Below are 27,956 nucleotides of genomic sequence, written 5' to 3'. Positions count from 1 at the left end.
CTGTCATGATGATCCCAGTAAGATGTTCTACTGTCAGCCATGATGATCCCAGTAAGATGTTTTGCTGTCAGCCTTGATGATCCCAGTAAGATGTTCTGCTGTCAGCCATGATGATACCAGTACATGATGATCCCAGTAAGATGTTTTACTGTCAGCCATGATGATCCCAGTAAGATGGTCTACTGTCAGCCATGAAGATCCCAGTAAGATGTTCTACTGTTAGCCTTGATGATCCCAGTAAGATGTTCTACTGTCAGCCATGATGATCCCAGTAAGATGTTCTACTGTCAGCCATTATGATCCCAGTAAGATGTTCTACTGTCAGCCATTATGATCCCAGTAAGATGTTCTACTGTCAGCCATAATGATCCCAGTAAGATGTTCTACTGTCAGCCATGAAGATCCCAGTAAGATGTTCTACTGTCAGCCATGATGATCCCAGTAAAATTTTCTACTGTCAGCTATGATGATCCCTGTAAGATGTTCTACTGTCAGCCATGAAGATTCCAGTAAAATGTTCTACTGTCAGCCATGATGATCCCAGTAAGATGTTCTACTGTCAGCCATGAAGATCCTAGTAAGATGTTCTACTGTCAGCCATGATGATCCCAGTAACATGTTCTACTGTCAGCCATGATGATCCCAGTAAGATGTTCTACTGTCAGCCATGATGATCCCAGTAACATGTTCTACTGTCAGCCATGATGATCCCAGTAAGATGTTCTACTGTCAGCCATGATGATCCCAGTAAGATGTTTTGCTGTCAGCTTTGATGATCCCAGTAAGATGTTCTGCTGTCAGCCATGATGATACCAGTACATGATGATCCCAGTAAGATGTTTTACTGTCAGCCATGATGATCCCAGTAAGATGTTCTACTGTCAGCCATGATGATACCAGTACATGATGATCCCAGTAAGATGTTTTACTGTCACCCATGATGATCCCAGTAAGATGTTTTACTGTCAGCCATGATGATCTCAGTAAGATGTTCTACTGTCAGCCATGATGATCCCAGTAAAATGTTCTACTGTCAGCCATGATGATCCCAGTAAGATGTTTTACTGTGAGCCATGATGATCTCAGTAAGATGTTCTACTGTCAGCCATGATGATCCCAGTAAAATTTTCTACTGTCAGCAATGATGATCCCAGTAAGATGTTCTACTGTCAGCCATGAAGATCCCAGTAAGATGTTCTACTGTCAGCCATGAAGATCCCAGTAAGATGTTCTACTGTCAGCCATGATGATCCCAGTAAGATGTTCTACTGTCAGCCATGAAGATCCCAGTAACATGTTCTACTGTCAGCCATGATGATCCCAGTAACATGTTCTACTGTCAGCCATGATGATCCCAGTAAGATGTTCTACTGTCAGCCATGATGATCCCAGTAAGATGTTCTACTGTCAATCATGATGATCCCAGTAAGATGTTCTACTGTCAGCCATGATGATCCCAGTAAGATGTTTTGCTGTCAGCCTTGATGATCCCAGTAAGATGTTCTACTGTCAGCCTTGATGATACCAGTACATGATGATCCCAGTAAGATGTTTTACTGTCACCCATGATGATCCCAGTAAGATGTTTTACTGTCAGCCATGATGATCTCAGTAAGATGTTCTACTGTCAGCCATGATGATCCCAGTAAAATGTTCTACTGTCAGCCATGATGATCCCAGTAAGATGTTTTACTGTGAGCCATGATGATCTCAGTAAGATGTTCTACTGTCAGCCATGATGATCCCAGTAAAATTTTCTACTGTCAGCCATGATGATCCCAGTAAGATGTTCTACTGTCAGCCATGAAGATCCCAGTAAGATGTTCTACTGTCAGCCATGATGATCCCAGTAAGATGTTCTACTGTCAGCCATGAAGATCCCAGTAACATGTTCTACTGTCAGCCATGATGATCCCAGTAAGATGTTCTTCTGTCTGTCATGATGATCCCAGTAAGATGTTCTACTGTCAGCCATGATGATCCCAGTAAGATGTTTTGCTGTCAGCCTTGATGATCCCAGTAAGATGTTCTGCTGTCAGCCATGATGATACCAGTACATGATGATCCCAGTAAGATGTTTTACTGTCAGCCATGATGATCCCAGTAAGATGGTCTACTGTCAGCCATGAAGATCCCAGTAAGATGTTCTACTGTTAGCCTTGATGATCCCAGTAAGATGTTCTACTGTCAGCCATGATGATCCCAGTAAGATGTTCTACTGTCAGCCATTATGATCCCAGTAAGATGTTCTACTGTCAGCCATTATGATCCCAGTAAGATGTTCTACTGTCAGCCATAATGATCCCAGTAAGATGTTCTACTGTCAGCCATGAAGATCCCAGTAAGATGTTCTACTGTCAGCCATGATGATCCCAGTAAAATTTTCTACTGTCAGCTATGATGATCCCTGTAAGATGTTCTACTGTCAGCCATGAAGATTCCAGTAAAATGTTCTACTGTCAGCCATGATGATCCCAGTAAGATGTTCTACTGTCAGCCATGAAGATCCTAGTAAGATGTTCTACTGTCAGCCATGATGATCCCAGTAACATGTTCTACTGTCAGCCATGATGATCCCAGTAAGATGTTCTACTGTCAGCCATGATGATCCCAGTAACATGTTCTACTGTCAGCCATGATGATCCCAGTAAGATGTTCTACTGTCAGCCATGATGATCCCAGTAAGATGTTTTGCTGTCAGCTTTGATGATCCCAGTAAGATGTTCTGCTGTCAGCCATGATGATACCAGTACATGATGATCCCAGTAAGATGTTTTACTGTCAGCCATGATGATCCCAGTAAGATGTTCTACTGTCAGCCATGAAGATCCCAGTAAGATGTTCTACTGTTAGCCTTGATGATCCCAATAAGATGTTCTACTGTCAGCCATGATGATCCCAGTAAGATGTTTTACTGTGAGCCATGATGATCTCAGTAAGATGTTCTACTGTCAGCCATGATGATCCCAGTAAAATTTTCTACTGTCAGCCATGATGATCCCAGTAAGATGTTCTACTGTCAGCCATGAAGATCCCAGTAAGATGTTCTACTGTCAGCCATGATGATCCCAGTAAGATGTTCTACTGTCAGCCATGAAGATCCCAGTAACATGTTCTACTGTCAGCCATGATGATCCCAGTAACATGTTCTACTGTCAGCCATGATGATCCCAGTAACATGTTCTACTGTCAGCCATGATGATCCCAGTAAGATGTTCTTCTGTCAGTCATGATGATCCCAGTAAGATGTTCTACTGTCAGCCATGATGATCCCAGTAAGATGTTTTGATGTCAGCCTTGATGATCCCAGTAAGATGTTCTGCTGTCAGCCATGATGATACCAGTACATGATGATCCCAGTAAGATGTTTTACTGTCAGCCATGATGATCCCAGTAAGATGGTCTACTGTCAGCCATGAAGATCCCAGTAAGATGTTCTACTGTTAGCCTTGATGATCCCAGTAAGATGTTCTACTGTCAGCCATGATGATCCCAGTAAGATGTTCTACTGTCAGCCATGAAGATCCCAGTAAGATGTTCTACTGTCAGCCATTATGATCCCAGTAAGATGTTCTACTGTCAGCCATGATGATCCCAGTAAGATGTTCTACTGTCAGCCATGAAGATCCCAGTAAGATGTTCTACTGTCAGCCATGATGATCCCAGTAAAATTTTCTACTGTCAGCTATGATGATCCCAGTAAGATGTTCTACTGTCAGCCATGAAGATTCCAGTAAAATGTTCTACTGTCAGCCATGATGATCCCAGTAAGATGTTCTACTGTCAGCCATGAAGATCCTAGTAAGATGTTCTACTGTCAGCCATGATGATCCCAGTAACATGTTCTACTGTCAGCCATGATGATCCCAGTAAGATGTTCTACTGTCAGCCACGATGATCCCAGTAAGATGTTTTGCTGTCAGCTTTGATGATCCCAGTAAGATGTTCTGCTGTCAGCCATGATGATACCAGTACATGATGATCCCAGTAAGATGTTTTACTGTCAGCCATGATGATCCCAGTAAGATGTTCTACTGTCAGCCATGAAGATCCCAGTAAGATGTTCTACTGTTAGCCTTGATGATCCCAATAAGATGTTCTACTGTCAGCCATGATGATCCCAGTAAGATGTTCTACTGTCAGCCATGAAGATCCCAGTAAGATGTTCTACTGTCAGCCATGATGATCCCAGTAAGATGTTCTACTGTCAGCCGTGAAGATCCCAGTAAGATGTTCTACTGTCAGCCATGAAGATCCCAGTAAGATGTTCCACTGTCAGCCATGAAGATCCCAGTAAAATGTTCTACTGTCAGCCATGATGATCCGAGTAAGATGTTCTACTGTCAGCCATGATGATCCCAGTAAGATGTTCTACTGTCAGCCATGAAGATCCCAGTAAAATTTTCTACTGTCAGCCATGAAGATCCCAGTAAGATGTTCTACTGTCAGCCATGATGATCCCAGTAAGATGTTCTACTGTCAGCCATGATGATCCCAGTACATGTTGATCCCAGTAAGATGTTTTACTGTCAGCCATGATGATTCCAGTAAGACGTTTTACTGAATCATGAGCGCCACCTACGGGACACATGAACATTGTTTTGAAGGACCTTGAAAAAAGATTTTTGGGAGTTTGCTATGAAAATGAATCTTTGTGCATTGTGGAAATGTATTCAGGCCAGTATGTCTCGCTTTCTGTCTCTCTGTCACTCTCTGTGCCTCTCTGTCTGTCTGTCTCTGTCTCTCTCACTCTCTCTGTCTGTCTCTGTCTCTCTCACTCTCTGTCTCTCTCTGTCTCTCTGTCTCCCTCTCTCTGTTTCTCTCTCTTTCTGTCTCTCTCTCAGTCTACCCAGCAAAGCGTAGAAACCGGCACAGTGTGGCAGGACCCCAGTTCATGGCTGGCCGTCTGGTGCCTGCAGAGAGAGCGCCGGTGCGACGCAGCAACACCATGCCTCCTAACCTGGGGAACTCTGGGATGCTGGCCCGAGCCAACACTGAGGACAGAGGGACTGCTGGTGTGTGAGGCATACAATGACATGTCAACAGACACACACTTGGACATACAAACACACACCACAGCGTTAAACCGTAACGGTTTTATGAAGTCAGAGTCGTGCTTTTAAGTTACTGGAACAAAATTATTGCAGTAACACACAGGCTTTTGTGATTGTGTAGGCCAGGTGTCAGACCCAGGCATGGTGCGGATCATCTGTGGACATCATAACTGGATTGCTGTGGCCTACGCCCAGTTTGTGGTCTGCTACCGGTAAATTGTGACAAACCAACTATCAGTGAATGAACGAATGAATGACTGACTGTCTTTCTACAGCTCCTCTCATCCTACCACACACACTACTTCTCTCATTCTACCACACACAGTACCTCTCTCATCGTGCCAGACACAGTACTTCTCTCATCCTACCCCACACACAGTACTTCTCTCATCCTGCCACACACAGTACTTCTCTCATCTTGCCAGACACAGTACTTCTCTCATCCTACCCCACACACGGTACTTCTCTCATCCTGCCACACACAGTACTTCTCTCATCCTACCACACACAGTACTTCTCTCATCCTACCACACACAGTACTTCTCTCATCTTACCACACACAGTACTTCTCTCATCCTACCACACACAGTACTTCTCTCATCCTACCACACACCGTACTTCACAATGAAAAGAGTGTCTCACACTGCAATATAACAGGCCCCCGTGGGAATCAAACCATAACCTTGCCAGTATTACTGCCATGCTTAAGTTGTATGCCACTGCATCACCACCCTGTTTTCTCTCCCCCCCATTCTGCCTCTCCTCATTCATTACCCATTCTCACTCTGTTATCTCTCTCACGCCCTCTCTCACTCTCTGTCTCGCTCTCACTCTCTCGTTTGCACTCTCTCGCTTGTTCGCTCTCTCTCATTCGCTGTCTCTCGCTCGCTGTCTCTCGCTCGCTGTCTCTCGCTCGCTGTCTCTCGCTGGCTCTCTGTCATGCTCTCTCTCCCTCTCTCGCTCGTTCACTCTCGCTCTCTGTTGCTCTTTTGCTCGCTCTCGCTGTCTTTCTCTTGCTCTCGCTTGCTCTCTCGCTCTCACTCTTTCGTTCCCTCTCTTGCTCTCTCTCTCGCTTGCTCGCTCTCTCTCTTTCTCTCTCGCTCACTCTCTCTCTTGCTCTCAAGAGTGAAGGAGTCTACGGGCTGGCAGCAGATCTTCACCTCTCCCCGATTGGACTGGGTGATTGACAGGGTGGCCCTCAACGCCAAGGTGATGGGCGGATCCCTAGGTGACAATGATAAGATGGTGGCAGTTGCCTCGGGAACAGAGATCATCTTGTGGGCCATCTGCCCTGATGGGAACGGAAATGAGATTGGTGAGATTTCCTGCATCACCTGATCCAGAGCTGGAAGTTATGGAAGGTTACTAACAATAAATAGGATGGATATTTCTAGGTTTTAAAAAGTTACAGAATCAGCACATATTAGTCTGGAAAAGTTACTTCCAATACATATGTTATGTGGTTAGAGACCAGCTATGATGTTCAGTTATAGAGCAATATGTCATATTGTGATATTAGTTGTCAGGTAGCTTTGGGTCAGTGTAGCTCCAAATCAATCAGAAGTGTTATGCTACACATAGTGGGGTTGAATTAGTTAAAGTTTTTCAGGGTCTGAGTAATGGGAGTTGCCTTACATCCTACTGCTCCTTGTACAGTTCTTTGAGATGACTTCTGAGTCTGGTTAGTACTTCAGTGCTGATGTGTCAGTTCCTCCTGTGGGCTGAACAGGAACAAGGGGCGCGTTCAGCCGTCTCTGCCTCTGAATGCCCACTTGTGTTCCCTGTAGGTGTCTTCAGTCTCAATGTCCCGGTGGAGGCTCTCTTCTTCGTTGGTAACCAGCTCATTGCCACCAGCCACACAGGGAAAGTTGGGGTGTGGAATGCTGTAACCAAGCACTGGCAGGTGGGTACAGCTACACCCTGGACTCCACCTACCACAGGATATAATGCTGTAGGGAAGAGATGACACGTCTTTACTTTCAGTCATGTTACTACAGAACACATGGGCTAGTCCTACAACACTTTGCTCATGTTTTCCTAACCATTCATCTGACTGATCTGCGTTGATTGATGAAAAGAGGAATTTATGCCTGAATGCCACGCTGTCTTGTTCTGTCTCGTTAGAACCAGGATGTGGTTCCTATCAACAGTTACGACACAGCTGGTTCCTTCCTCATCCTGGGCTGCAACAACGGCTCCATCTACTATATAGGTGAGATAGACTGCTGTCTCAATTGTCAGTCAGAGACCAGTCAGAGTTTAGCATGAAGGCCGTTCTGTTATTCAGTTGTTTCAACTTTACCAGCATAACATACATATTTCATATATACCTGTTGTGTATCCAGATGTGCAGAAGTTTCCTCTGAGGATGAAGGATAATGACCTGCTGGTGACTGAGCTCTACAGAGACCCCACCGAAGACGCCATCACTGCCCTTAGTGTCTACCTGACACCCAAAACTAGTACTACTACTCCTACTATTACTACAACCACTACTAGTATTAAAATGACTGTCCTCGGTCTCTGCCTTACAGTAATAATGATGATATGAAGATGATGTTGGTGATGATGATAACAGCTCAAAGCCGTCACTGCTCTCAGCATAACACATAGGGAAGAGGGATATTTATTTTTGCTTTTACTGCCACATCTGTTCTATTATTCTGTTTCTGTCATACCTATAGTTAGGTTGAAGGTCTATTATAATCATTTCTTCTGCTACTGATTCATCCCACCGCAGCCCACCTGCTAGCACATGACATTGTGGCTTCTAGCTGTGGTACAAAGTGCTTGTTTGTGTGCAGGTGACAGTGGTAACTGGATCGAGATCGCGTATGGGACCAGTTCTGGTACGGTCCGGGTCATCGTGCAGCACCCAGAGACGGTGGGCTCTGGTCCACAGCTCTTCCAGACCTTCTCTGTTCACCGCAGCCCCGTCACCAAGATCATGCTGTCAGAGAAACATCTCATCTCAGGTACAAGATCATGCTGTCAGAGAAACATCTCATCTCAGGTACAAGATCATGATGTCAGAGAAACATCTCATGTCAGGTACAAGATCATGCTGTCAGAGAAACATCTCATGTCAGGTACAAGATCATGCTGTCAGAGAAACATCTCATCTCAGGTACAAGATCATGCTGTCAGAGAAACATCTCAAGATCATGCTGTTAGAAACATCTCATGTCCGTTACAAGATCATGCTGTTAGAAACATCTCATGTCGGGTACAAGATCACGCTATCAAAGAAACATCTCATGTCAGGTACAAGATCATGCTGTCAGAGAAACATCTCATGTCAGGTACAAGATCATGCTGTCAGAGAAACATCTCATGTCAGGTACAAGATCATGCTGTCAGAGAAACATCTCATGTCAGGTACAATATCATGCTGTCAGAGAAACATCTCATGTCAGGTACAAGATCATGCTGTTAGAAACATCTCATGTCAGGTACAACATCATGCTGTTAGAAACAGCTCATGTCAGGTACAAGATCATGCTGTCAGAGAAACATCTCATGTCAGGTACAATATCATGCTGTCAGAGAAACAGCTCATGTCAGGTACAAGATCATGCTGTCAGAGAAACATCTCATGTCAGGTACAATATCATGCTGTCAGAGAAACATCTCATGTCAGGTACAAGATCATGCTGTTAGAAACATCTCATGTCAGGTACAACATCATGCTGTTAGAAACAGCTCATGTCAGGTACAAGATCATGCTATCGGTGAAACATCTCATGTCAGGTACAAGATGGCTCTCCGAGTCATCTGGGGCCGTTTGGCGTATAAGGCCATCACAGCTCATCCTACATGTAGAACAGCTACCCCTATCAAGTTTAAAATGTAAACTTTGGTTATGGATGAAAGATGAATAGTGCCTTTATGAGTCCTGTTATAAAAAAAATCTTGAGTTTTTAAACCGTAGAGAAACATGGAGATGATAACAGATATTCTTTAACCCTCTAGCACCATCGCATCTTGAATGAATAGATCTTCAGCTGTTGTCTTACTCCTTTTTCCCAGAATTTTACAAACTGCCAGCACCTTGAGACATGAAAACTAAAGAGAAGTGGTTGCACGAGGGACAGGAAGCAGCCGCTAAAAGCCCCACTCCAACCTTCTAGGTTTCAGTTTATCCCTAAACACGTGTGTTGATGGAAGTTATGTCTTTGTGTGTGTTTCTCAGTGTGTGCGGACAACAACCATGTGCGCACGTGGACGGTGACTCGTTTCAGAGGAATGATCTCCACCCAGCCCGGCTCTACCCCTCTCACCTCCTTCAAGATCCTCTCCTTGGATGACATCGATGGACACGGAGGCTGCAGTGCAGGGACAGAGATAGGTAGTGTTCACACACACACATGCACACACAGACACACACACACACACACACACACTAAGCAGAGGCACAGGAAACCAAATTCTATCATAACCTTGGTAATCCAGATGTAAGTGTTTTGACTCAGTGACAGCAGTGTATCACATGTTCTTTTAGCCAAACATTAGTGATTACCCACAATGCTATCATTCACTCATCTCACCATTTTGATAACTCTTTTATAAACATCCACCTTGAGAAGAAATTCTGTAGACTGTCATATCATAGATCTCTCTGCCCACTGGGGGGCACTAGAGACCTCGTATTAGCTGCTGCGTGGAGAGGCTCACGTGCTGCCACAGAAGGTTGACTCAGTCCGTCTGGACACACCGTTTATTGACAAACATATTTCATCACTCATCTAATGCCCCTTTTCCACGACATGGTACCGGCTCAACTTGCCTCACCTCGACTCACTTCTGTGTCGTTTTCATTACCGTAACAGTACCCCACACCACGGCATGGATTTTCGGCTCTCCGTTTTTGTCAATTTCAAAATGTACTTTTACGATAACTCCGCTTCGACCGTTTCAGTATTTGAAAATGCCAGGTGACGCGGTGACGCAAAATGAAGCAGTGATGCGTTTCTCTGACCAGTCAGAGGTCTGCATTGATTTGGTACCTGCTACAGTTTTTTTGGAACCTCAACAAAGGTGGTACCAGAAAAGTGGTAATAGTTACCAAAATGCCGGTACTTTCCAGTAATGGGGAATGAAAAAGTCGAGTCGAGTTGAGCCAGTACCATGTACTGGAAAAGGGGCATAAGTGACCTCTTCAGTCTCACCTGAGTGCAGGTGTCCCCACCCTTATAAACAATACAGTGTCCTCACCTGACTGCAGGTGTCCCCACCCTTATAACAATACAGTGGCATCACAACCCAAACCAACGACCAGTTTCATATGCAGATATGAGTGTGACCGTTAACTAGAGTTACAATGGTTATGTGTACTATTCACAGAGGGTTGGGGAATAGTTGCAATCACAGCATTGTAAGATGGTGACAGATGTACTCTTAGCCCCCCCCCCCCCCGGTTCAGGGATGGTCGTTCCCTCTTCAAATAGATGACCTCTTTTGACTCCCCGTTCAAACCAGTGTTCCTCCCTATCCAGGATGTGTACATCCTCATCCTTGAAAGGCCATTGGCCTGTAGATGGTGTAGACTGTGGAGTTCTGGTCTGTAGATGGTGTAGACTGTGGAGTCCTGGTCTGTAGAGGGTGTAGACTATGGAGTCCTGGCCTGTAGATTGTGTAGACTGTGGAGTCCTGGTCTGTAGATGTTGTAGACTGTGGAGTCCTGGTCTGTAGACATTGTAGACTATGAAGTCCTGGTCTGACGTGTTAGCTCTCCTGTGTTGTGTCATCCTCTTGGCCAGCGTTTGTTTAGCTTCCCTGATGTACAAGTCACGGCAATCCTCCTGGCACTTAACAGCTACACTATATTGCTCTGTTTTTGCCGGGGACCTGATCCTTGGGGTGGACCAACTTCTGGTGCAGTGTTTTTCGAGGTTTGAAAGCAACTGAGACACGGTGTTTAGAAAATACACGTCTCAGCTTTTCTGACACTCCCACCACATACAGAATCACCACTGGTTTACACTTAGACAGCTGCAGTCCTTCTCTTCTCTTCGATTGGCTGGTGCACTGTTTGGGCGTTCCCCATCACCAACTGCAGTTTCACAGTGTAAGAACACTAAACTGTCATGTTCCACATCCTCCCTGGTGAACTTGATGTGGTGTCCACAGAGTTCATGTGGTCGGTGAAATGTGCTACATCTTGAGATTTAATTTTAACCCAGGTGTCGTCCACAAATCTGAACCAATAGCTAGGTGGTGTCCCTGGATAGGACACCAGAGCCTCTTTTCCACTTCCTCCATATACAAGTTGGCCACTACAGGTGAGACTGGGGAACGCACAGCACACCCATACCTCTGCCTATAGTACTGCCCCCTGTATGTGAAGTACATGGACTGAAGACAGCCTCAGGTCACACTTGGTCAGTGTTAAGGGTGGTCCTATTGCTAAGGGTGGGGTCATTTTGTAATTTCATATGGACTACCTCCACTGCTTCATCAACAGGAACACACATGATTAGAGACTTAACATCATAAGAGACCATTGTTTCATCCAGTGGCGTAAGTTTAACTTGAACATTGGGGGGGACACATTTAGCGGGGGGTCAGGGGGTCCCCCCCCTGGAAATTTTGAGCATCACACATTTAATTTCCTGCATTCTGGTGAATTTGTATGCACCAATTTGCTCTTTTTCTACATCAGTTTATTGTGGAAATGTCTTATGTAAAAGAAACACAACTTTCTAGGTAATTCTCTCATCTTACTCTCTTTTTTGCACCAAAAAAGCACCGGATATCTCCTGTTACTTTCCTCTTGCTCATGTTGACTCTGTGAATGAAAATAGTAGATGCATTTGAACTAATACAATACCCTTGGCACAAATTGGTTTGTAGATGTACCTATTATGTTATCTCATGTGGCTGAAATCATCAGTTCAAGTTCATTTAAGCTAACATAAATGTCTAGGGGCTACTGTTAGCAAGCGCTAGCTAGCTAGCTAGCTAGCTAGCTTGCTAGTTCGTGAGGGGGTCTGAACTGATAAACCCAAACACAAGTTATAAACTAGATAAGGCTATAATTCATCCGGTAATAATCTAACTCAGAAACCCCAAAGGTAAGAAAGGGTGGTGTACTGGGCTAGACAAGCAAGCTGGCTAGCTACGTTACTTACACTTGCTTACACCATCGTTCATGCTCCGGTCTCCTGGTTGTCAGGAGCAACTGCAAGACAGCAACGAGGTCGGCAATCCCAGTGGCAAGGTTAAAATGGTATGGTCCAAGCATAGGGGTGTATGAAATCGTTGGAAAACAAGTAGGAATGACATTTTAAGTAGTTCGACTGTCTGTGTTGTTATTTTACCTTTTTTGGCGAGGGAGTTAACATTATCATTCATGATATATTTTTTGGGGGGGACAAATTCACCTCTTCTAAATATTGAGGGGGACATGTCCCCCCTGACCCCCCCCCATAAGTTACTCCCATGGTTTCATCCTCCCCTTAATGATGCCCCTCACCTTATCCACAACATCCATAGTGTTCTGCATGTGATGTTCATCACTGTCTACCAACGAGTCAAGAACAGATGCCAGGAACTTAGAGAGGTTATAGGTCACTGAGTTAATCATACTAACAATAGGCCGTAATGGTACATCCTGTTTGTGGATCTTGGGTAACCCATACAGACAAGGTGTAGCTCCCCCTGGGTGTAATCTGTGGTATAGCATTCTGTCAATAGCATTGTCCTGTTCTAACAGCTTCAGACCATCTTTTTCTTGTAACCACTGCCTGGATCTCGTTTCAGGGGATCATAAGTGTGTCGCTAGGTGACGTCATAACTTTCTCATGATAGTCTGTCTGGTTGAATACAACAGCCAAATACAGCAAGAGGCCATCTGTGTGAAGAGGGAACGACCATCCCTGAACCGGGGGGGGGGGGGGCTAAGAGTACATCTGTCACCATCTTACAATGCTGCGATTGCAGCTACTCCCCAACCCTCTGTGAATAGTACACATGACCACTGTAACTAGTTAATTGCCACACTCATATTTGCATATGAAACTGGTGGTTGGTTTGGGTCGTTATGCCACTGTATTAATTATATGGGTGGGGACACCTGCAGTCAGGTGAGGACACTATTGTTTATAAGGGTGGGGACACCTGCAGTTAGGTGAGGACACTGTATTGTTTATAAGGGTGGGGACACCTGCAGTCAGGTGAGACTGAAGAGGTCACTTATGCCCCTTTTCCACTACATGGTACCGGCTCGACTCGACCCGACTCGCAGAGTGTCGTTTTCAATCACCGTAACAGAACCCCTCAGTGTAGCTGGTCTGCATTGATTTTGGTACCCGCTCCAGTTTTTTTGGAACCTCGACAAAGGTGGTACCAGAAAAGTGGTAACAGCTACCAAAATGCCGGTACTTTCCAGTAATGGAAAGCGAACAAGTCGAGTTGAGCCAGTACCATGTGGTGGAAAAGGGGCATCAGATGAGTGATGAAGCGTATCTGTCAGTAAACGCTGTGTCCAGATGACCTGCTTCACCTTCTGTGATGTTCTTCCTGGATTACTGAGCATCAGTACGTGCTGAGGTCATGTGCTTGGTTTCTGGGTTTCATCAGGACCGTATGGAGAGAGGGATGACCAGCAGGTCTTCATACAGAGAGTGGTCCCCGACACAGACAAACTCTACGTCAGACTGTCCTCCAATGGGAAGAGGTGAGCGAGAGATAGGGGGGGGGGGTGCAAGAGAAACGTAAGGGTCATTTTGAGAGAAACGGAACTGTAGCAGTACAGTTTTGTGTGTGTGCTTGTGTGCCCGTGTGCACACACTCATCTCCTGTGAGTGGAATGAGGTGTTTGTGTGTTTAGGACTGAGGTTGTGTTGTTCTATCAGATTGAGGAACATTTTGGGGAAAACCGGTTATCATAGCAGGAGAAAAGGATTTAGATAAGGTTGCTAGAGAGATGGAAAAATATATGCTTTATCAAATTCAGGGTCACGAACAGAAAATGTGTGTGTGTGTGTGTGTGTGTGTGTGTGTGTGTGTGTGTGTGTGTGTGTGTGTGTGTGTGTGTGTGTGTGTGTTTCTCAGGGTGTGTGAAGTGCGCTCAGTGGACGGTACCTCCATCACGGCCTTCACTGTCCACGAATGTGAGGGGTCCAGTCGCATTGGCTCACGGCCACGGAGATACCTGTTCAGTGGCCATGGCAATGGCAGCATCCAGATGTGGGACCTGACCACCGCCATGGAGATTGCTGGGAAGGTCGACATCAGAGGTCAGACAGTCTTTCATCGTCATGACTTGACTATTGATTAGACCTGCCTGTCAGAACAGAGATCTCTGAATGAACCAAACAACTTGTTCACGTCATCAGTAATTCTACTTAACCATGATTTAAAGCTGATGACTTCACTGCAAACACGTTTCCCCTTCCATAGTTCATATCATTCCATAGTTTCTATCTTTCCATAGTTCATATCTTTCCATAGTTCATATCATTCCATAGTTTCTATCTTTCCATAGTTCATATCATTCCATAGTTTCTATCTTTCCATAGTTCATACCTTTCCATAGTTCATATCATTCCATAGTTTCTATCTTTCCATAGTTCATATCATTCCATAGTTTCTATCTTTCCATAGTTCATATCTTTCCATAGTTCATATCATTCCATAGTTTCTATCATTCCATAGTTTCTATCTTTCCATAGTTCATATCTTTCCATAGTTTCTATCTTTCCATAGTTCATATCATTCCATAGTTTCTATCTTTCCATAGTTCATATCATTCCATAGTTCATATCTTTCCATAGTTTCTATCATTTTATAGTTCATATCTTTCCATTGTTCATATTTGTGGTGTGTGTAAGATAATGACTAATCCACAAGTCTGGGATTAACCCTGACCTCTAGCAGACTCACATATGCTTGGCAGAGGTTCTTGTCAATGTCTTATGTTATCTCTGTGATTGGTCCCTCAGCCTGTCATTGACTCATGGGAGCTGTTGTGATTGGTTGTCTCTAGCGCTGGGGGGGCCAACAGAGGAGGAGCTCTTAGAGCTGTTGGACCAGTGTGACCTGGCTCTGACCAGAACCCCTGATACCACACCCAGAACATCTACCTGCAGGTACACGTGCGCGCACACACACACACACACACACACACACACACACACACACACACACACTGATGCACACAACCTCAACCTGCAAGCATGCATGCACACACACATACTTCCACTTCCGGTGCTGCTGAAGATGGCTTCCATGCATCTAGCTCCACCTCAGACCAGCATTTTTTCTTCTGTGTGCTGTTTGTGTTGAGTGTCTTGATGCTGCTCAGTAATCCAGGTAAGAACATCCCAGAAGTTTGAGTCAGTTCATCTGGACACAACCTTTACTGATGGATACATGTTATCATCATCTAAGTGAATCCCCACCCTTAAAAACAATACAGTGTCCTCACCTGACTGCAGGTGTCCCCACCCTGATAAAACAATACACTGTTCTCACCTGACTGCGGGTGTCCCCACCCTTATAAACAATACAGTGTCCTCACCTGACTGCGGGTGTCCCCACCCTGATAAAACAATACAGTGTCCTCACCTGACTGCAGGTGTCCCCACCCTTATAAAACAATACACTGTCCTCACCTGACTGCGGGTGTCCCCACCCTTATAAACAATACAGTGTCCTCACCTGACTGCGGGTGTCCCCACCCTGATAAAACAATACAGTGTCCTCACCTGACTACAGGTGTCCCCACCCTTATAAACAATACAGTGCCCTCACCTGACTGCAGGTGTCCCCACCCTTATAAACAATACAGTGTCCTCACCTGACTGCAGGTGTCCCCACCCTTATAAAACAATACACTGTCCTCACCTGACTGCGGGTGTCCCCACCCTTATAAAACAATACAGTGTCCTCACCTGACTGCGGGTGTCCCCACCCTGATAAAACAATACATTGTCCTCACTTGACTACAGGTGTCCCCACCCTTATAAACAATACAGTGTCCTCACCTGACTGCAGGTGTCCCACCCTTATAAACAATACAGTACAATACGACTGCCTAACAGAAGAAACCATTGACCAGTTTCATATGCAAATATGGGCGCGACCATTAACTAGAGTTACAGTGGTCATGTGTACTACTCACAGAGGGTTGGTCATGTGTACTACTCACAGAGAGTTGGTCATGTGTACTACTCACAGGGGGTTGGTCATGTGTACTACGCACAGGGGGTTGGTCATGTGTACTACTCACAGGGGGTTGGTCATGTGTACTACTCACAGGGGGTTGGTCATGTGTACTACTCACAGAGGGTTGGGGAATGTTACAATCATTCCCCAACACAATGTTACAATTGTAAGATGTTCCTCTAAAACCTGCTACAAATTCTCCCAAGAACACAAACTATTAATGTACAATATGAGTATAGAATAGTATCAGCAAATAACTATGAGTATAGAATAGTATCATCAGCAAATAAAAATATGAGTATAGCATAGTATCATCAGCAAATAACATGAGTATAGAATAGTATCATCAGCAAATAACAGTATGAGTATAGAATAGTATCATCAGCAAATAACAATATGAGTATCGAATAGTGTCATCAGCAAATAACAGTATGAGTATAGAATAGTATCATCAGCAAATAACAATATGAGTATCGAATAGTATCATCAGCAAATAACAGTATGAGTATAGAATAGTATCATCAGCAAATAACAATATGAGTATCGAATAGTATCATCAGCAAATAACAGTATGAGTATAGAATAGTATCATCAGCAAATAACAATATGAGTATCGAGTAGTATCATCAGCAAATAAACCATATTTCAGCATCCTTGATACGTTATGGATATCATTTATGTACAAAATACACATTTCAGGCCCCTGTGGGACTCCACAAGTCATGTAATTGAATGCTGATTTATTTGTGTAAAATGTTGATATTTCATGATAATAATAATAATAATAATAATGGAGTACATCGACACCCAAATCACTCAAATGCGTTTTTTTAAATCAGTAAACACTCCCACAGCATACTGCTTCTGTCTGTACAACCAGTTATTTCGTATGTTAACTGTGTCAGTGCCACACATTTGGAAGTGTCTGTTCTAGTTCCATACTGACTGTCCATCAACTGCTCATGCATTTCCATGAAATTAACCCCAGTCCCTGAGAGAACGGGATAGTGAAGACACCGTAACTAGTGTGTGTCCCTTCTGTGTACAGTGGGATGACTTCAGCCATCTTAACTTTACATGGAAATGTACGCGTGTGGAAGGACACAGGTTCAAAACCATGACCTTCTTGTCTCATGTCATGTCATGTCCTGAGTCAGTAGACATGCCATTCTGACACCTGCTGACAATATCCACAATTTCATTTTCCCCTGCTAGTCTCTGGAACATGGAGCTTGGATTTCATGTTATTCTCCATAATCATGACCCCCCCCCCCCTTTGGCTGTGGGTCATTGATTTCCTCTGCAAGCTCTGGTCCCAAACTTATAAAAAAGTTGTTAAACCCGTTAACTAACCACATCCTTCATATTGATTCAAAACCCGTTAACTAACCGCATCCTTCATATTGATTCAAAACCCGTTAACTAACCACATCCTTCATATTGATTCAAAACCCGTTAACTAACCACATCCTTCATATTGATTCAAGTATTACTGTTGTCAGTCAAACACTGACCATAACTTGTGTTTGTTGATCCATTCCTAATAACAATACCGTTTCATATGCCATCTAATAATGTTATTTAATATGCCATCTAATAATGCCATTTAATATGCCACCTAATAGTCATTTAATATGCCATCTAATAATGCCATTTAACATGCCATCTAATAATGCTATTTAATATGCCATCTAATAATGCTATTTAATATGTCATCTAATAATGCCATCTAATAATGCCATTTAATATGCCACCTAATAATGCTATTTAATATGTCATCTAATAATGCCATTTAATAAGACATCTAATAATGCCATTTAATATGCCATCTAATAATGCTGTTTAATATGCCATCTAATAATGCCATTTGATATGCCATCTAATACTGCCATTTAATATGCCATCTAATAATGCTATTTAATATGCCATCTAATAATGCTATTTAATATGTCATCTAATAATGCCATTTAATATGCCATCTAATAATGTTATTTAATATGCCATCTAATAATGCCATTTAATATGCCATCTAATAATGCCATCTAATACTGCCATTTAATATGCCATCTAATAATGCTATTTAATATGCCATCTAATAATGCCGTTTAATATGCCATCAAATAATGCCGTTCAACATGCCATCTAATAATGCTATTTAATATGTCATCTAATAATGCCATTTAATATGCCATCTAATAATGTTATTTAATATGCCATCTAATAATGCTATTTAATATGCCATCTAATAATGCCATTTAATAAGACATCTAATAATGCCATTTAATATGCCATCTAATAATGCCATTTAATATGCCATCTAATAATGCTATTTAATATGCCATCTAATAATGCCATTTAATAAGACATCTAATAATGCCATTTAATAGGCCATCTAATAATGCTATTTAATATGTCATCTAATAATGCCATTTAATATGCCATCTAATAATGCCATTTAATATGCCATCTAATAATGCTATTTAATATGTCATCTAATAATGCCATTTAATATGCCATCTAACACTGCCATTTAATATGCCATCTAATAATGCCATTTAATAAGACATCTAATACTGCCGTTTAATATGCCATCTAATAATGCTGTTTAATATGCCATCTAATACTGCCATTTAATATGCCATCTAATAATGCTATTTAATGTGCCATTTAATATGCCATCTAATAATGCCATCTAATATGCCATCTAATAATGCTATTTAATATGCCATCTAATAATGCCGTTTAATGTGCCATCAAATAATGCCGTTCAATATGCCATCTAATAAGGCTATTTAATATGTCATCTAATAATGCCATTTAATATGCCATCTAATAATGCCATTTAATATGCCATCTAACACTGCCATATAATATGCCATCTAATAATGCCATTTAATATGCCCCATGATGTTGTTTTTGTTACGCTCTGATCTTTTATTATAATATTCTTTCTTGCATATCATTATAATATTAGTTAACTTATTCTTATACTTTTTTATATTTATTCTGCCCCTACAGGTCTATATTTTATAAATTCTCTCTAGATTTTTTTGCAGGCACTTTGTAGTCCCTTTGTGACCCACAACCTATCTATATACTTTTATATATTATCTATATACTTTTATATACTATTTAAATACTATATATATACTTTTATATACTATCTATGTACTGTATATATATACATACTATCTATATATGTTCTGTATATTTTATATACTATCTGTATAATATATATACTTTTATATGCTATCTATATACTATATATATATTTTATATACTATCTATATACTTTATATACTATCTATATACTTTTACGTACTATCTATATACTATATATACTTGTATATAATTTTCTATACTATCTATACACTTTTCTATACTATATACTTTTATATACTATCGATTAAGGATGCACCAATACCACTTTTTTTCAGACCAAGTACAAGTAATTACATTTGAGTACTTGCCAATACCGAGTACTGATTTGAGTACTTAATAATGCCATTACATTTCTTACAATTACTTTGAAAAAGTTTATTTTCATCAGACATCGTTCATTCTCTGACTAGAACAAACTGTCGTTGCTGACATCCGAACATTCAGCTACAAGTTCTTCTTAAACATGGCGTTGTCACACTTTTCACTGTAATATAACCACACTTAAGTGCAACAACACTGTCATACTGACATTTTAACATTCAATACTTGTCTTAAACATGGCGTTGCCCCACTTTTCACTGTAATATAACCACACTTAAGTGCAACAACACTGTCATACTGACATTTTAACATTCAATACTTGTCTTAAACATGGCGTTGCCCCACTTTTCACTGTAATATAACCACACTTAAGTGCAACAACACTGTCATCCTGACATTTTAACATTCAATACTTGTCTTAAACATGGCGTTGCCACACTTTTCACTGTAATATAACCACACTTAAGTGCAACAACACTGTCATCCTGACATTTTAACATTCAATACTTGTCTTAAACATGGCGTTGCCACACTTTTCACTGTAATATAACCACACTTAAGTACAACAACACTGTCATCCTGACATTTTAACATTCAATACTTGTCTTAAACATGGCGTTGCCCCACTTTTCACTGTAATATAACCACACTTTTTAGGGTAACAGATTGTCATTACTGACATTTAACATCCAGCTGCATGTTCCAGCTGTTCTGTTCCCCACCCGCGGGTTGTCTCTGGACATTTTCTGTCGCTTCTGCAGCGCTTGCTGCAAAGTTGGTTGTTGCTGTTTCCCGCTCCTGTTAGCGAACGCCTTGAACTTGGCGTCGTGTTGGTTCTTCAGTTGTTTTATCAAATTGCTTGTGTTGAAAGAGCTAGTTTTTTTTTTCTTTTAGTCCGCGGTGGTGTGGCGGTCTAAGCATCGGCTTTGTGTGGATGCAGTTGCCCACTGGGGACCGGGGTTCGCGCCTCAGTCCCGTCAGATCCGACTATGGCCAAACTTGGTGAAGCAGCAATGATCGGCAGCGCTGTCTTTGGGAGGGGGGTGGAGTCAGCTTGTGTTCGTCACATGAATGCACCTGTGTGTGTGTGTGTGTGTGTGTGTGTGTGTGTGTGTGTGTGTGTGTGGGGAAAAGCAGTGGTTTGGCCTGGATTCGCCTCGCCATGGAAGTGGCGAGGCGAATCCTTCCAGACTGCCGGCCGGGGAGATGCGGTTGGCGAACGCATGCAGTACGAGGGTGGGTGTTTGAACTAGAATAGGGAGCGATTGGCCACTAAATTTTGCTGAGCATAATTTGCAGTCAGCTTTACTTTTGTCACCGTCGTTTACTTTGAAATATCTCCACACGGCTGACATTGCTCCTCCTGCACTGCCTCCCTGCTGAACTGGGAGGTGAATGTAACGCTGCTGTAAAGTGGTATTGGGTGTTGTTGTATCGGAGCAGTTTTATTATTACGAGTACGAGTACACGCGCACAGTATCGGACCGATACCCGATGCTTGTATCGGTATTGCTGCATCCCTGCTATCGATATACTTTTATATACTATCTATACACGTTATATACTATATAATTTTATGTACTATCGATATACTTTTATATACTATCTATATACTCATATACTATCTATATACTTTAATATACCATCTATATACTTTATATTACTATCTATATACTTTTATATACTGTCTGTATACTTTATATACTATCGATATACTTTTATATGCTATCTATATACTTTTATATGCTATCTATATACTCATGTATTATCGATATACTTTTATATACTATCTATATACTTTATATACTATCTTTATACTTTTATATACTATGTATACTTTTATATAATAGCTTTATACTTTATACACTATCTATATACTTTAGTTCTCGTCTGACTTTCAGAAGCAACGAGCTCGGTGTCCAGACTTTTCTTTCACCCAGAAGTAGTGAAAGTGAACTCTTGTCTTCCTTCATGGCTGCAGACTCACTTCATTCAGGACCTAACAATGAATTTTCCATGTCTGCCTTGATACAGAGCTGCTGTCAGCACGACTCCTCTTCTGAGTAACGAGTCCAGCTGAGTTCTAACGTGTTTCCCCTGCTACTCTTATTGTGAGGTCACTGTGGGATCTACTTGTTGTGCACTAACAAACATGTCAGGTGCACTCTCATCTATGATATGATTAATATGCACTACCCTGAGATGTCTGTAAAGTTCACACTTGTTTCACACTCTCTCTTTCTCTCTCTCTCTCTTTCTCTCTCTCTAGTCTGTACTCCCAGATGAGTGAGAGTTCCCGTACTGAGCGTTTGTACAGCACAGGAGGAGGAGGTGTAGGGAGAGGAGGCGCTGTCTCTTGCGGACTATTTGGCAGCCTCCCCCGTCAGACTCCACCCCCGGTAACTCACTCCAAACCTCCCTGGGAGTCAGCCCTCCCATCTGGACCCCCAGGACCACACTCCTCTCTCCTGGCTCCCGCGTCCTCCCATAGCACCGGCCTGAAGCCTGGCCTCAGCCTTGCCCCCAACGTCAGCCAGGCTAGTCCTCGCTCGCCCCACCACCCTGACAGGGAGAGAGAGAGGGATGGGACAGCGTCTGTCCGCAGGGGAAGCTTCGTGGAGCGCTGTCAGGAGCTGGCAAAAGGTTCAGATGTGACAGTGAGTTCCGGGTTAGGGGTCATGGCGGGGACAGACGGTCTGAGGCGGAGCCTTGCAGTGTGTAGTGAATTAGAGACCAGATTAGGCATCCGAAGCCCTGGAACATTCTCTGTATCGCCCAGCGGACACCTCACCATCGGAACATCTTCTCACTCATCTTCATCATCATCATCATCATCATCACACCGTAGGGCAGCGCCAACTTCCCCTGTAAGCCCCGCCCCAGCTGCGGTCAGTCCAACCCGGCGACAGACCCCTGTCTCACCTCGACGTGTGGCTGGAGCACCTCCAGGGCCTGATGCCCCGCCTTCTGCTGAGGACCAAGCCGATCCAGAGAGCCCTGCGTCTGATCCTCCAACCAATCCCAAACCTCACATGAACGAAACTAGCTTCTGATTGACTGGAGGCCTGACAGGCTGGGGTCGACAGAAAAATTTACTGAGCACGTGCAAAGGGTAGCATCTCGTCGGTCAGGACACCCGCCTGCAGCCATTTAGCATCCCTCTCAGGGTTCAGCTAGAGTGACAGAGGTGAAAACAACCAATAGCCAAGTACCAAGCTACAGCCTGCTATTTGTAATGCTTTTTCATGATACTCCACTGAATATCTCAGGCACACTAGAGATGTCACTCTTCACTCACCATGTTGGACAAACAGATGGATCAGGATCTGAAGCCAAGTAGCCACTAGCTAGTTTCTAACTAGCTGATTATTACATGTGGTTGCTCCATCAGTACTTCACATGAACCTTGTGTGTTTTGGACAAAAAACTTGTACCGAGTAGTTCATCAGAAGTCATACAGAGTTCTGCTGTCCTGCGTACCACCGGGTGTACCTTGCTGACTGAAATTAACCTCTTCAAGTAAACAAGGTCAACACCAAAAATGATCAGTTAATGAAATCCGTACTTGATTATCGATATGCAGCTCACTGTGGAGTTACTAACGTGAAGTATTGATGTTCACAGTTTAGTGCTGTAAAACCAGCCTAATGACTTGCCCTAGCTAGCATTCACCAAGGATTACACTAGAGCTCATCTTAGTAAGTGGATTTATTTATTTTATTTTATTTTTGCAAATCAAGACTTGGTCCCTTACATCATACTGAAGAGAAGAGACTAGTATCTTTCTGCTACATCAGACTTCTCCAGCGGCTTCTTGACCTGGTAACCAACCACGATGTGAAGGTGCTGTTCTGTTCTCAGCATCCAGCTGGCTGACAGAGAAGAGGATTTGTTGAACATCTGGGTTTGACATTGCTTTGGTTAGCAAACAAAAGGTTGTTCTCCTGCAGAGATTGTGTTATTTATTAGCTTAGAAGCAGAACTGATGAAGGGTTGGTTTTCTATTAACACATTTCCAACTTTAACAGTCCTCGTCTGAGCTGGTCCTCTGGTAGTGTGAGTCTTATTGGATAGACAGTCAGATAAACATTGTTAGTCATTTCATATTTCAGTAAAGATGGAAGAGCTGAACTGTGGAGATCAGCAGATCTGTGAGAACGGAACAAATATCAATTATATTTTAAAACAAAAGTTGACTGAACAATGCGGTGATAAACATCATGTCTGGTCCTCGCACCACGCAGCACTCGTGACATTCAGCTTGTTGGGATCAGCGCTCTGTGGCGGCCATGTTGGGTGCTCACCATGAAGCAAGAAAGAGTTTATTCTATTTATTCTCCCCCTAGCGGTTCATTTACTGTAACACAGGAATAAAACCTCGTCAGAAAAATGTTTTGAAGCAAGAAGAAAAGTTAATTTTTTGATTATATTTTCTTATCAGGTTTTCCAGATTATATGAGCAGATTTAGATCAGGGGCAAAAGAAAACATGTTCCAGTTTTCACCGGGGGAGATCAGCAGTTTCCCTTTGTTGCTGCGTTTTTCTACTAACAAGCAAAAGCCAAGCGCAGTTTTGTGCCTGTACACCAGAAACGCTGTGATGGCAGGAGGTAAAAGTGGTGTTGCTGTGAGGACGGTTAAAGGATGTCTGGTTCCTTCCTTTATACTGATGTCCCTTCCAGTGAAGACCCAGCTGAACTTCCAGTGAAGACCCAGCTGAACCTCCAGTGAAGACCCAGCTGAACTTCCAGTGAAGACCCAGCTGAACCTCCAGTGAAGACCCAGCTGAACTTCCAGTGGAGACCCAGTTGAACTTCCAGTGGAGACCCAGCTGAACTTCCAGTGAAGACCAAGTTGAACTTCCAGTGGAGACCCAGCTGTACCTCCAGTGGAGACCCAGTTGAACTTCCAGTGAAGACCCAGCTGAACTGGCAGAATGGTGGAAACAGGAACAACCTCTTGTGTTTTGCTGCAGTTGAATTATAGAAGTGCCTTTTGTATCTGGGGGGATTTTAAAAACCAGGGCTGAACCAGCCAGTACAAGAATGAGACGTTTCTTATAAGTAACAGATAAGTTCTTACAAGGAGGAAGACACTGGATTAATGTTCCGTTTGGATGATGAAGTACTGCTGTGTGGGCAGTACTGAACTTGAGTCATTCAGGATGTTTTCCAGTTTACTAGTCTGACCTGTTCCTGTCCTGCTAACACCTCCTCCACCTGCTTCTCCTGTGGTAGCGTTCTCCGTGTGAACTATGGCTCTTGTGTCTCCACATTAACCAGTCCAATGTAACCCACTGCAGTTTGGACCATTTCATTCTCTTCTGACTTCCATACTTTTCTGTTTAGTCACAAGCTTGTATTTTCTCTGAGGTGTAGAAGTTTCCAGCATTATATAGTCACACATACAGACGTGTGTGTAAAGTGGGTTTTCAGAGCCATATACTGACAGTGAGTCCATGTTGTGTTGTGGTCTTCATGTGGTTTCTTCTCTACCACAAGTTTTGGTTGTCCTCAATAGCAAGGTCATGATGAGATGCTCAGCTTAGTGGAACTCAGCTGTCAGAGGATGCTGTGCGCCACCTGCGGGCCATCCAGTCTGATGTCACTCCTGGTTTGTCTGTCTGTCTGATGATGGACAAACATTAAAAAGTTATGCCAGTATTTAATTTAAAGTTTCTCTAATGTATATTAATCTCATGTATCTTTAACAATGTGATGGGAAAATGTTTGAGCAACTTTGAGTGAGTTTCTTTTTTACATATCTGAGTATGATGTGTTACATATCTGAGTATGATGTGTTAATATCTGAGCATGATGTGTTACATATCTGAGCATGATGTGTTACATATCTGAGTATGATGTTACATATCTGAGCATGATGTGTTACATATCTGAGCATGATGTGTTACATATCTGAGTATGATGTGTTACATATCTGAGCATGATGTGTTACATATCTGAGCATGATGTGTTACATATCTGAGTATGATGTTACATATCTGAGCATGATGTGTTACATATCTGAGTATGATGTGTTACATATCTGAGCATGATGTGTTACATATCTGAGCATGATGTGTTACATATCTGAGTATGATGTGTTACATATCTGAGCTGTGTTACATATCTGAGCATGATGTGTTACATATCTGAGCATGATGTGTTACATATCTGAGTATGATGTGTTACATATCTGAGCATGATGTGTTACATATCTGAGTATGATGTTACATATCTGAGCATGATGTGTTACATATCTGAGCATGATGTTACATATCTGAGCATGATGTGTTACATATCTGAGCTGTGTTACATATCTGAGCATGATGTGTTACATATCTGAGTATGATGTGTTACATTTTGAGCATGATGTGTTACATATCTGAGTATGATGTGTTACATATCTGAGCATGATGTGTTACATATCTGAATATGATGTGTTACATATCTGAGTATGATGTGTTACATATCTGAGCTGTGTTACATATCTGAGCATGATGTGTTACATATCTGAATATGATGTGTTACATATCTGAGCATGATGTGTTACATATCTGAGCATGATGTGTTACATATCTGAATATGATGTGTTACATATCTGAGCATGATGTGTTACATATCTGAGCATGATGTGTTACATATCTGAGTATGATGTTACATATCTGAGCATGATGTGTTACATATCTGAGCATTATGTGTTACATATCTGAGCATGATGTTACATATCTGAGCATGATGTGTTACATATCTGAGCTGTGTTACATATCTGAGCATGATGTGTTACATATCTGAGTATGATGTGTTACATTTTGAGCATGATGTGTTACATATCTGAGTATGATGTGTTACATATCTGAGCATGATGTGTTACATATCTGAATATGATGTGTTACATATCTGAGTATGATGTGTTACATATCTGAGCTGTGTTACATATCTGAGCATGATGTGTTACATATCTGAATATGATGTGTTACATATCTGAGCATGATGTGTTACATATCTGAGCATGATGTGTTACATATCTGAATATGATGTGTTACATATCTGAGCATGATGTGTTACATATCTGAATATGATGTGTTACATATCTGAGTATGATGTGTTACATATCTGAGCTGTGTTACATATCTGAGCATGATGTGTTACATATCTGAGCATGATGTGTTACATATCTGAGCATGATGTGTTACATATCTGAATATGATGTGTTACATATCTGAGCATGATGTGTTACATCTGAGCATGATGTGTTACATATCTGAATATGATGTGTTACATATCTGAGCATGATGTGTTAGTGTTTGCATACGTGTGCATGGAATGAGATTTTTTTTATGTGGCTGCTTTTCTAATACGGTCTTTGTATGAAAGAATAAAATTGTCTGGTGGTGGTCAGATGTCGGTCTTTTTATATTTTCTCAACATCTTTGAATAAATGTTGTGTCCATATTTGGTGAAGTCTAACGACACATCTCGTCCGGTTGGAATTCTGAATGAAAACTAAGCAGCGTTTATTAACATGCTAACATCTGTTTTCAGCAACCCACGTTCAGCTGGCGCGAAGCAAGCCCACACCGTCCACAGGTTGTCGTCTGGAATCGGACCCTGATTTCATGATTCAAAATGAGCACATTGTGGAGGATGTAAGAAAGGAGACGAGACCACTTCTCCTTCTGACCACCCAGCCGTGGGGTCGTTTATTTCCTCCAACCACCTCCGAGTCAACAGTTCATTCTGCTACCAACCTCAGCCTCGTGTCTACCCACAATACACCTCGCTAACACCGCCCACTGTCTTAAAGGGACCGTCTCTGGCCCGCGTGGTGAAAACGTAACCTGCAAGTAGGTCACTACACACGCCCCCCCCCCCAGAATTCACCATGACAACAAGGAAAAAAATCAACGTGGCGGGGGACGAGTAATGCGGCCAAAACGGCTCCTCTTGACGGGTGTAGGGGCAGGGGGGCGTCCACGTCGAGGGGGCTGGGCCAGTTGAACCGGCCTGTCCAAGTCCAGGTGAGCCGGCTTGAGGCGGTCCACTGAAACCCACTCCTGCTTACCACCGACATCCACAACAAGGTGCTTAGCCCCTGCTGCCAGGACACGGAAGGGGCCATCATAGGGAAGCCGCAGGGGAGTACGGTGGACGTCATGCCGGATGAAGACGTACCCAGCCGACTGCAGGTATGTGGGGATGTAAGGCTGAGGGAGGCCGAGCCGCGAAGTTGGGACTGGAGTGAAAACGCC

At 42.8% G+C, this 27,956-nt stretch overlaps 1 protein-coding gene across 1 annotated transcript in view; it reads left to right on the top strand.

The window, feature by feature from the left end:
- Positions 1 to 25,706, top strand: part of shkbp1 (SH3KBP1 binding protein 1) — a 36,067-nt gene extending 10,361 nt beyond the window's left edge. Inside the window, exons 6-17 of the mRNA XM_056283227.1 lie at positions 4,845 to 5,015; positions 5,176 to 5,266; positions 6,179 to 6,369; positions 6,842 to 6,957; positions 7,179 to 7,266; positions 7,400 to 7,516; positions 7,859 to 8,029; positions 9,247 to 9,402; positions 13,635 to 13,731; positions 14,109 to 14,293; positions 15,043 to 15,145; positions 21,976 to 25,706. Coding sequence (XP_056139202.1) covers positions 4,845 to 5,015; positions 5,176 to 5,266; positions 6,179 to 6,369; positions 6,842 to 6,957; positions 7,179 to 7,266; positions 7,400 to 7,516; positions 7,859 to 8,029; positions 9,247 to 9,402; positions 13,635 to 13,731; positions 14,109 to 14,293; positions 15,043 to 15,145; positions 21,976 to 22,759 — 2,270 coding nt within the window. The 3' untranslated portion in view covers positions 22,760 to 25,706. The remainder of the gene's footprint in view (positions 1 to 4,844; positions 5,016 to 5,175; positions 5,267 to 6,178; positions 6,370 to 6,841; positions 6,958 to 7,178; positions 7,267 to 7,399; positions 7,517 to 7,858; positions 8,030 to 9,246; positions 9,403 to 13,634; positions 13,732 to 14,108; positions 14,294 to 15,042; positions 15,146 to 21,975) is intronic.
- Positions 25,707 to 27,956: the final 2,250 nt, after the last annotated feature.

The sequence above is a fragment of the Lampris incognitus genome, chromosome 7 (genome assembly GCF_029633865.1).
Source record: "Lampris incognitus isolate fLamInc1 chromosome 7, fLamInc1.hap2, whole genome shotgun sequence".
Classification (NCBI taxonomy): domain Eukaryota; kingdom Metazoa; phylum Chordata; class Actinopteri; order Lampriformes; family Lampridae; genus Lampris; species Lampris incognitus.
The sequence above is the reverse complement of the archived record's forward strand: the minus strand, read 5'-3'. Positions and strand labels throughout refer to the sequence as shown.